Source organism: Bidens hawaiensis, unplaced genomic scaffold, assembly GCF_021521415.1.
Source record: "Bidens hawaiensis isolate Kalapana, Puna unplaced genomic scaffold, B.hawaiensis_p1.1 tig00048195_1, whole genome shotgun sequence".
NCBI classification, from domain to species: Eukaryota; Viridiplantae; Streptophyta; class Magnoliopsida; order Asterales; family Asteraceae; genus Bidens; species Bidens hawaiensis.
The window spans coordinates 43,335-55,465 of record NW_027498625.1 but is presented as its reverse complement, the minus strand read 5'-3'; the positions used below and the strand labels follow the sequence as shown (position 1 = coordinate 55,465).

The 12,131-nt window shown below is 34.6% G+C and overlaps 1 protein-coding gene across 1 annotated transcript; it reads right to left on the bottom strand.

Moving 5' to 3' along the window:
* Positions 1 to 9,962: 9,962 nt before the first annotated feature.
* Positions 9,963 to 11,653, bottom strand: LOC143597378 (isoleucine N-monooxygenase 1-like). The gene is made up of 2 exons (XM_077075892.1): positions 10,850 to 11,653; positions 9,963 to 10,752 (listed from the first exon to the last, which is right to left on the bottom strand). Exons 1-2 carry the CDS (start codon positions 11,636 to 11,638, stop codon positions 10,120 to 10,122), a joined length of 1,422 nt encoding a protein of 473 aa, XP_076932007.1. The 5' UTR covers positions 11,639 to 11,653; the 3' UTR covers positions 9,963 to 10,119.
* Between the last annotated feature and the right edge of the window lie 478 nt (positions 11,654 to 12,131).

Genomic DNA, 12,131 nt, shown 5'->3' with positions numbered 1-12,131 from the left:
AACTTCGCCTAAAGTTAAGTTCGCTTAGAAAATAAATTAAAAACCTAATGGAAAATGTGTTAAGACAGTTAACACATTGGACCCTGCCAGGGGCTCTGCCCCTTGGACCCTGCTAGGGGCTGCCGCCCCTAGACCCCGCTGCCAGGGGCGCTGCCCCCGGACCCCCGTTCTTTATGGGTAGTAGTTAAGACTGGAAAGATGATATGAGTAGTGATAGTTGTTTGATACGTGTACTTGTTATACAGTCAGCCGTGCACAGCTGAAGAAAGGGATTACGATTAACGGTGAACGTAACCGTGTTCAGGTGAGTTTCTGGCCCCATTCCTTGTTATGTTTTCGGGGCTGTGTGCATACTCGATGTGTTGTTAATACATTTATCCTAAGTGATAAGTGTATGTCATATGTGATATGTGTGATAGATATGAATGATTGTTTGTCGGTACGCGAACGATCTTCGGATATTGCGCGTACTGTCAGGTTAAAAATAAAGGTACGAATATTATATATCGAAGATGTATGAATATTTCAAATGAATACTTGTCGGGGCGTGAACGATCTTCGGATATTGCACGTAACGACAAGGGGTATGGTTGTTAAATGAATGAGGTAAGGAATGCCTAGAGTGTTCTCATGTTATAATGTAAGTATGTGTATATAGGTACACGAATGGCATGTGAGTTCTACGTTCGACATAGTAAGTTAGGATGGCAAATCCCTCTAGCTTCTGTCGGACATAGACTCGGCTGGTGATGGCGTAGTTAAGGACTGCGAGCCTTATACGTGAAGTAGATGATATATGTAAACGTAGATAAGGACTGCGAACCTTATACGTAATGTAAATAGGCGTCAGCATAGGAAAGGACTGTGAACCTTATACGTGCTGTATTTGTAGCATAGGGGAGGACTGCGAACCTCGTACGTGCTATGAATTAGGTTGCAACATAGGGAAGGACTGCGAACCTTGTACGTGTTGTGGATGTATTTCAGCATAGGAAAGGACTGTGAACCTTATACGTGCTGATTTTGTAGCATAGGGGAGGACTGCGAACCTCGTACGTGCTATGAATTAGGTTGCAACATAAGGAAGGACTGTGAACCTTGTACGTGTTGTGGATGTACTATGGTATAGGGAAGGACCGCGATCCTTGTACGTACCATAAATGGTGAACATAGGTAAGGACTGCGAACCTTGTACGTGTTCACGACCTTGAGTACAGGTATAGACGGTGAACTATGAACGTACTCTCGGTAGACTGAGGTTAGTGATTGTAGATATGTATGTATGTATGGTAGCGAGTATGTATGTAGAACAGAAGGGTAACTAGTGAAGTATGGATATGTATCTACAGATATGTATGTATGTGTATGTATTGTATGGCGTTCGATTAACTAGAACTCACTCAGCGTACTGATTATAGAGTTAGCATGAGGATGACACACGGCATGGATTGAACGGCTGGCATCTGAAGAAAGAAGTAAAGATGTTTTAAATATAAAGTTTTGTGTTATGGTATCAAAGAAAAGATTTAATGTTTGTAACAAATAATTGATGTTTTATATTCTGCGAAAAGTTTTAATAAACTCTGATTTGAAGAACTGTGTTTATGAGTAAATCCGACGCTAAAGTAGGGTCACCGGGTTCGGGGCCTTACAGTAAGTGTGTGTATTGTATGATGTATGATTAACTAGAACTCACTCAGCGTTGCTGACTTTTAGTATGCACGTAGGTAAGTAGGATGAGACAGCTGGCTTGAGCGAGGACACATGGCAGAAGAATGAAAGCCTAGCATCTGAAGACGCAAGTTGTTTTATGTTTTACGTTTGAATATTGAAAGACAAAGAATGTTTTAAGACAAGATATAGATTAATATGTAATGTTTATGAAAGTTTTATATTCCGCGTAAAGTTTTATTAACTCTGATATTTAGAACTGTATTTATAAGTAAATCCAACGTCCAAAGTAGGGCACCGGTAACGGGGCCTCACACATAAACACACCAACCATCTTTATAAAGTAATTAACTTTCATAATAACTAGAATTCATCTAACCATAATTACAAAGAACAAGAATACAATGAATTACGTAATTACAATGAAAAAAAATGATATAATACATCTTTCCTATATATAAAAAAAGGTTTTTCTTTATTTGTTTTTTTACAATTGATGCGATTCATATTTTAAAAATAAAACCATGTCCTACCGTGGGCTCTAAATGTTTGCTAAGCCATTTTTTACAAATTAATGAAGATTATCAGTGCCGTGTATTCAACATCACTTGTCCTGTACATATAAAATGAATATTAGCAACCATATTCATATCTAAATATTATAATTAACTATAAATTATTGTGAGACAACTTTGAGGAAAATAGAAATAAGAAAAAGAATTGAAATTGATGTCACCAAAGACCATCTGATTGATTTGGAGAGCACCTCTGTGATGATTTAGGAAATTGTTTCAATGTTTCAAACGAGCATGACATAAACATGTTTGGATCGTATACTTGCAAGAATAATGAAAGAAAATTTTAGCTACAATTGATCCACAAAATTAGCAAAATTGATAATTAATTCAAAAATTACCTAGAATAAAGAAAGACAATGTGGACTATCCTACCCTTATATGTTAAATGTAATCTAAGGGTCCATATTGTTTCCTACACTTCTCATGAATCTAAATCTTTTTATTTTAACATTGCTATATATATATATAGAAAATATTTCAAATAAGAATAAGGAGTTTCCTAGAAATGGTAAGAACCAACAAAATTTTGACATTTGGCACTAAAAATGATGGTTAAAGAATAATTCTAGGAAACTATGTCGGTTAAAATGATTAAAGAGTGATTCTAGAAAACTATGTCGGTTATTGGTAATTTTGAATCTTAAGCATTGATTGAAATAATCCATTGACTATGATTTATTCCTAGTCTTTCTAGGAAACTACTTAAATTTAGGATAACACTCCCACACACACACACACACATACATATATATATATATATATATATAGGGTGGGGTTAGAATAAGAAGTGAGTTATTTGTAAGAAGTGTGAGAAGTAATATCGGGCGTTGGATGTGATCATCTGATGGTGGATATTTATATATATATATATATATATATATATATATATATATATGGTGGGGTTAGAATAAGAAGTGAGTTATTTGTAAGAAGTGTGAGAAGTAATATCGGGCGTTGGATGTGATCATCTGATGGTGGATATTGTTAGTGTGTTTTTAGTTTGGTGTGTTTTATTTTTTTAAGGGTAAAAAACACTTCTTACACTTCTTAGGATAGTTTTACTTCTTATTTTAACCTTGCTATATATATATATATATTATTACATTCTTCCACTTGGCCGAGTAATCATTTATTATGAGTATTAGATAAGTCTAATCTGAAGTTAATACTCATTTTAGCTTTATACTCACACTAGAGCAGAGAAATACAAACATTAAATTGAACATCAGCTCAATACCCCATTAATCGTATTACAGTCCTTATTTAAAACCTAAGTAGTTATAATCAAAATTTACAAGTAAGCCCTTTAGTACATTTGATTTGTATTAAAATTTGTCTATATGTCATTATGTATGCAGAACATACTAAGAGACATACAAAATTAATAATAATTTGAAAAAAATAATATTTAATCATTCATAGTATGATATGCAGTTGTAAATAATCATAAAAAATATGTTAGTCTCTTCTAAGACATTTACCTCCACTCGGCGTTATATCAATAATCTTTTATGTGGTTTTGAATGTAACCTCTTCTAGGGTTATACCAACTGCTTTATTCTACTCATTTGATTTTCGTGGGTTTTATCTTTGGAACCAATTTGTCTTCCACGTTTTTTTTGTCTATTAATCTTATTTGGACTACTTCAAATCGAGCAAATGATTTTGATGTTGGTATATGTGACATTTTCACTTTGTTTATGTTTATGAATACATCGAGTAATTCATTTATTATTCTTTGTAAATGTATGAATATTAGACTTCAGATTTACATTACAGATTTTAGGGGTGGAAATTTGATTAGATGCATTCAATGTTATATGTTGTATTACCATTCTTTATATATTCTTATCTCTTCCAAGGACTGAGAATACATCAAAAAACTGCATAGAAATTAAGATTTTTTGAAGACTGAAAATTGACTTTTATTATTAGAGATGTTGGTTAATTAGGATACGTTTGATTTGTTGTTCATTGTACATAATGCCTTTTCCCACTTTGTAAACTTGAAATTATGTGATTCATCCTTTTGATGGATATATATCTATGCTATAAACAAAAATAGCATAGAAACATATGTAACAAACTATGAAGATGATTCTCTCTACCCGGAATGTGATGAACAGGCAAATGAATGATCTTGTAGAGAGCAAATTCGTGTTTATTAATGATTACGTTTAATAAATCATAGAGAATATGAAAAGAAAACCATTTATCCATTAGAGATTAAATAAATGTGTCATATACATCACACACACACATATATATATATATAGGGGATGGATCTTGCGAGAAGTAATCTTGCAGCGAGAAGTGCGAGAAGTTAATCACAACCATTGATGAAAAAGATCAATGGTGGATTTAACAAGATGTCATATTAGTAAATAAAAAAGGACTTGTTAGTAGTTTATAATGGCTGGAGAGGGCAAACTAGTAATTTCTGTGTAGCTGTTAAAAAGGAACTGGTTTTAGAATCCCTTATTTCACTCTCAGAGTTATACACAATTATAGAGGCGCCAACTATTCCATCCAATTTCAACTAATCTAATCCCTTCCATTAGACGATGACGACACAAAAACCAATGAAAAGAATCATCTTATATATCCTAATTATTTATAACAACCAGTACAACACTGATCTAGCCTAAAAATCCTCTTTTGTATCAAATCGAGATACACAATCGACACAATTAAAGCTTGTGATTACAATCGTCTGAGTATAAGAAGCATCCGCCGGTAGTCAATTGTTTGCCCATTGTTGTTGAAGACGCATTAGTGGTTTATCGGTTCCTGAGCTACACAAAGTGTCGAAGGTATGTTCATCGATTGTTGGTGTAGGATTTGTGCAGTGTGTGTTTTTATGTGGTTAGATGTAGCGTATGTGAATGATAATGATGTGCGCCGTTAACAAAATAAGATGGATGATGATGTATGCTGTGTTAACGTCGATAGTTTTAGGGTTTGAAATATGTTTGGTTATTTGTGTGATATGTCAACTCTAATTTGGCAACTATTGTACCTACATAAGAGGGTGATAATTACATCTACAGCGAGTGGTGAAGTTAGTTGTTGTTAGCAATTGAAGCTGTTGTTAGGTGTTTATGTCTAGTGTGTTGTGTGTATGTGTTATATGGTGTTGTGGCGATGGGTGAACGAGGTTGTTATGTTTGTGGTGTTGCGTAGTCGGGTATTTTGTAAGGATTGTGTAGTTACAATATAGTGGTGGTCAGTCAAGGTAGTCAAAAGTTGTAATACCGTCTAGATACAATCAGAAGTTGTAATACCGTGTAGATACAAGTTAGTGGGTGAACCATGTTGGTATAAATTGAAATGGCTAATCTAAATGTTTGTGTGTAGGAGTTATTAGGTGATGTGTAGATGGGTGCACCGTGTTGCTATGTTTGTTGTTTTGCGTAGTCGGTTGATTTTGAAAGTTTGTGTATGTACAACTACGTCGGTTAGTTTCTAAATTTGGTTTAGACTGTGTAGATACATTTTGGTTGACCTGAGAGAACCTGATGTTCATAATCAGTTGGTCGATATGAGTGTTCCGTGTAGATGAGTAAAGTAGTATGGTTGTTGAGAGAATTGATAGTTTGCTTTGAGTTGCAGGTCTTAAGCGGAAATAGCCAAGTTTTAGTATGTCGACAAGTACGTTTTTGTTAAGTGGTTTTTTAGTTTTTTGTATATAATAGATTTTTACTGTGGTTGGTGAGGTTTTTTCAATAAAGGTTTTGTTTCTGTTGTGTAGAGCGAAAAAGCGAAAGGATTGCGATCAAAAAAAGCTTTTCAAAGTTTTTCAATGATATGGGAACCCTGTTGATGTGGATGCGGAGGAGGAGATTCAACGTATGGTTAAAGGTTTGTTGTTTTGTGATAAATCAGTGTTGGTTGTGTATTTTAAAAATAATGGATTGATATTAAAGCAATAAATGTGCGTGTAGGTGATGTCGAAAACATTTCAGCAACCACAAAGGTGCGGAAAGGACAACGCTCACCCGCTAAGAAGAAACTGAGAGGTAAGGGTATTCAGTATGAAAAGCATGTCGACTATTTGTATTAGTTTCTGGGATATTTATGTGGTTGTTAACTTATATTTTATATAATTATAGGCAAAGTTGGTGATGATGAAGGTGGTTCTCCTGGTGGTGATGGGGTGACCAAGGCATTAATGGATGTTGATGACGACTTTATGGACGAGCAACCTAATGTAGGAAATCAGGAACTAGTAGAACCAAAACAGGAGAAGTTGAAAGGAAAGGTGAAGTATGAGAAGTACGATGTGCCTAGTATTAGGACAAGATCGTCTCCGCACTCTTTGTTTAATGCGATGAAAAAACTATCAAATACACAGAAAGAGTGTGTGAAGGCAATGGGTTTTGGTAAGTTTATTGGGATGACGTTGGACGGAATACCTGGTAATTTGGGATACTATTTGGTGAACAATCTTGATACCACCACAATGACTGTGAAACTGAGCAAAGGTGGAATAAAGATAACAAAGTCCGGTATCCATGCGTTGACCTGATTACCAAACTCGGGTGTTGTAATCAGAAAATCATAAGTAATTATAAATCATAAGATCAAAACTTCATCAGTTACTAGAAAATTCATCCTATTAGTTTTGTTGAAACATAATAAATTAAATTCCAATTCTCACGGATAATTTGAAAACATTGGTAAATCGAAATTAGATTGGTAAAACGAAATTGATGTAAAGATTAACGAGAAGTAAAACCTGATGTTCCTGAACCGATAAAGATTTAGGGCTGATTTAGGGAAGAATAATATTGGGCATAACATACGCCTGTTGAATATCACAAACGAATTGGACGTCATCTTCAACAATCAATCTAGACACGATATGCGATGATGGTTTGAAAGCCTTGTTATCTGGGATTGTGAAATCAAAAATTGAAAGTGACGATCGATGAAGACGAGGCATACGCAGGTTATTAAAACATACCAAATATAAAAAATATATGATATGACCTGTTTACCCTTTAACATAAATTAAAAAAAGAAAAAAAAAGAAAATACATGATTGGTTAATATCACTTCTCGCACTTCTCGCTGTAAAAAAACTTCTGAAATGAACCAATACCTATATATATATATATATAATACTAAAGCCCATAAAAACGTACACCCTCAATCTCATTTTTACAAAACGTACCTACTCCCTCAAGTTTAACATTTATATAATTCAAACCTTTTTTATTTCCTTTTTTGTTATATTGTTATCTTTTATTATTATTTTCTTCAAACACCTTAAGAATATATTTTACTATTTTTATATTTTGAAAACAATTTATTGTTTTTTTTAATAACAAAAAGCCATTTCTATTTCAAAATATATTTTTTTCTATAATTGTTTTCATTGTTTAGAGAGATTTTTTAATAGTTTTTGGAGATAGCTTGCATGTTTTAAAACACATTCCTATGTTTATTAATAAATAAAACATTATATAGTGTATTTAAGTAATAAACTGCTACTATAATATTAACAATATATTAAATGGGAGTAATGTGTCAAATAAAATTGTTAAATGAATTGAAAGTTTAGAATAAGGGGTATGACAAGTAGGGATGAGATCAGGACCGTACCCGTACCTATACCCGTATTTGTACCTGAAAGTACCCGTACCTAAAATAAGTAAATCTTGGTACCCATACCCGTACCCGAATTATATGGTACAGGTAGAGGTGCACAAATCGGTTTTTTTAAAAAAACCGGTTCGGTTAATAACCGGACCGGTTAATAACCGGTTTTTGTATGTCAAAACCCTAACCGGTCTAACCGGTTAGGACCGGTTTAGAAACCGGTTAGAACCGGTTAATAACCGGTTAACCGGTTTTTTTTTTAAAATAACCGGTTAATAACCGGTTTTTTTCATAATAACCGGTTTTAAAAAAAACCGGTTTTTCCATTAACCGGTTTGTTAACCGGTTTTGGCTCTAAAACTTGTAACCGAAATACGAACCGGCGGTTTGTAAACCGGTCAAACCGGTTTTTAAAAAACCGGTTTTCATAAAAACCGGTTTCCGGTTTAAACCGGCAAACCGGTTCCCGGACCGGTTTTTTTGACCATCTCTAGGTACAGGTACAGGTACTGGTATGGGTACGTGTACAAGTACTTTAGATACGGTACTCACTTTGGTACCTCTTTGTTCTTTTTTTTTTAAAAAAAAAATCTTCACTAAACTTGGTATTGGTAACGGTACGATACTGACAATCAATTATCTATAATGCCAAAACTCTAATACCGCAAGCAAAACATAATTACCAAAACTAAAAATGAAACAAATCAGTCATAATATAAAATCCATTCCCCTTTCCCTTTCTTAGTTTATTACTTCCACAATTTCTATAAAAAAAAACAAGAGAGAAAGTTAATACATGTTATTTAATTATATACATAATTACACATATATGAAATAACAATATACGAATACACAATATATGAATTTGCACATATAAATTGAGAATAAACTTATTCAACTAATATATATTATGTTTTGAAAATACCGCTTGAAAGTTAAGTCATAAGTGTTGTAAACTTAATAAAAGCCCCTACATATTCTAAACGGGTACCAGTACCTGTAATACTTGTAATTGTACCCGTACATCCACCCGAAAGTACTCGTACCTATAATCTGTAAATTTGCGTACCCATACCCGTATCCAATAGACATGTACGGGTACAAATACGAGTACTAGACAAGCACAGGTACGGATGTTTGGGAAAAAAGCTCATCCCTAATAATGATAAGTAGAAACGTTAGGTACATTTAATCTGACACTAAATATACGAGTTTGTAAATGTGTTTTTCTTAACATGACTTTTCGTATTGTCCAATTACACATTATATTATGCATGGGCCATGGCCCGCCAAATTAAAATGCGTGACTTACAATTGTTTCAGAATAAAATTACTTTTGTGTGACCAGAATTCTTCGCATGTTTATATCGCGCAGGTTGATGTGAGATTTTATGCATAATAATTTTTCCACATGCATTATTAAATTTTCACAACTGATTTTTCATATGAATTAATCATATGGTATTTCGCATAGCGTCATATGAAAAAAAATCTCTTTAGCAGGTATCCGAAACTTGTGGCTTAAATTAATTTTCGAAACCTGAGGTTTAAACTTTCGTATAGCACAACTCACAAATAACCAAAGCTTTCGTATGACTAAAACTTTTTAATGCAAAACTTTTGCATGACCTAACTTGCGAATGACTTAAGCTATGTATGGCCTTTAAGTTGCGGTTGGCCAAACTTACATATAGCCCTAACTTGTGTATGACCGAACTTTTGTACGGTCTCATTTCCACGTACATGAATGCTCCAATGAAAGTCCAACTTTCGCTCAAAATTGTAATTTTCTCAAAAATTTTCGCACAAATTAAAACTTTCATATACAATATAAAATTCTTTAAAAAGACAAAAATGCCCTCACACGTTAGTGGTTACGGATAAATATAACCATGAAATTGAATATGGCATAACAAAAATGATTGAATGCGTGCAAAGTTTCAAATAATGGGCATAAAATGTAGTTATTTTAGGCGAACAACATAAGGTGCAGTTCCGCAGATGGTTATAATGGATAAAATATGTATTTTACTATTCAATGTTATATAGGTATGGAATACACTCATATCGTAACGAGGTGTATAATGAGACAATGACTGTTACTTATGACATTTTATACTCTAAAACACGTACATCTTCTCGTCAATATTTTTATTTAAATTAAATGACCAACATGCACATCCATCAAAATCTACATATTTGTGCGCTATGGCACTGAATTATACACACCTTGATACCATTGTGCTCGAAATACTTTGGTTTCTTGTCAATATGTAGGGTACAGGTACCGTGGCATCCGTGGTTTAGCAACTGCCAAAAGTGGTTTTGCCAAGCAAATATCATCATAACTTTCAAAAAGCTCAACGGACCGCTCATTCCCCGGCGCCTCCCATGTGAACCCCTGGATCATCCTTGCTAATAGCATTGTAGTCATTGTTGTGCCTAATGTTATTCCAGGACAACCACGTTTCCCTGTGCTAAACGAGATCAACCCCATGCCATTATCCGAAAGTGCCACTTGTTTTCCTTCTCCTTGTAGATGTCGATCAGGGTTAAACCGCAATGGATCAACCCACACATTCGGATTCCTTCCCAACCGATATCGACTTATGATTACATGGCTACCCTTGGGTATGAAGTAACCGGAAACTGTAGTATCCATTGTTGAAACATGGGGTGGAAGAAAAGATGAAATTGGATGCAACCTAAAAGCTTCCTTGATACATGCTTTTATGTAATTGAGTTTCGGTACGTCTTGTTCCTCGACTAGCTTTTGGCTACCTACTACATGTTTCAACTCATCAACCGCTTTCTTTTGGATCATAGGTTCATTAATCATCTCGCCGATTATCCATTCTACAGCATTAGACGGATTATCAATTGCGGCCACCATTAGTTCCTTGTATTTGATAAAACATAAAGATAAACTTTAGAAAAGACATATCATGCAAACATAACTGTAATGTGTAAAAGCTACATCACATATGAAAACTTACAATAATTTGTGCTTTAATTTCCTCCGGTGTAAGCTTCGGATTTTCATGTTTAATAAGAATATCAAGCAAGTCACAATTTTCATTTCTAACTCCATTGTTCCACATTTGAATACGTTCGTCTACCAATGGATCTTGGTACTTTCGAACAACTTCAATTGCCATCCTCATTTTCCTTTCATGGCCATCAAAGTCAGTCTTTTCTCTTAACCATCGAAAGTAATCAGTGATGCAAAATGCATAAAGATGCTTCAGGATGACAAAAAGTGCAGTCATGTATTCTGTTTCTTCTTCACCCGGCCCTCCGTCTTCCATTCCTTGCCCAAAGAATCTTTTCCCAAAAATTATGTTCCTCATTAAGTTCCCACAGAAATGTTGGCTCACAACACGAATGTTTATTAACACCCCTTTCACGACAGCGTCTTGCTTATCTATTTGATTGTGTATGTATCTAAGCAATTGATTGGCTTCTTCGTCACGCTTAGGTGGGAGCCGTTTGTGCGTTGGCGGCGAAAGCATCTCGCAATTAATAATTCTTTTCATCTTTCTCCATTGTTCACCAAAGGGCGAAAAGATTGTAGTGAGATATCCGCCACTTGTCAAATCGGCACACATGATGTCAGGCCTTGAAATGAATATTTCATCTTGTTTTTTTAAGAAGTCACATGTAATATCTGGTGAGGAAACCACAATGACGTGGGTTGATGGTCCCAACCGGACGCAAAGGATTGGGGTATCAAACTGGTCCATAAGCTTATGAATCCACCGGAAAGTGGGTTTATTTAGGAGCATTTGGATTGCGCATCCGAAAAAGGGTTAAGGGGTTGGGCCAGGTGGTAATGAACGTGAGTTTCTCGAAGATTTCTTCTTTAGAAACCCACCAACATATATGAACATGGCAAGAATGAGGATGAAGGTTACTGACATTGTCACTATGAACTAAACAAAGATATGAGCATGGGTGTGAATTGGAAAACATGCTCCACGAGGGTTTAAATAATGCCAAGTAGGGGACCATTATAATGAACTCATTTTAGATTGCTTTTTTACCTTCCCTCAAACGGACTGTAAGAATCCCGCAACTCTGTTCATGAGGTGGACGGTTCAAGGTCTCTAAAATGCAAATAATTGTTTTTATACAGGTTATTTTTTAATTATTTTTTACTTCAGAGAGAATTTCACGAATGTTCATATGTGGTTTGAGTCAAGTATTATGTATGGTCTCTGATGTTTAAAACATGCATGCATAGTCCCTAAATATCAAATTTTGTTTCATTATTGATTC

Coding starts and splice junctions, on each gene's coding strand:
- LOC143597378 (XM_077075892.1), bottom strand. CDS start 11,638: ATGCTCCTAAATAAACCCACTTTCCGGTGGATTCATAAGCTTATGGAC. Junction 10,753..10,849: donor AAATTAAAGCACAAATTATT/GTAAGTTTTCAT, acceptor ATCAAATACAAG/GAACTAATGGTGGCCGCAAT.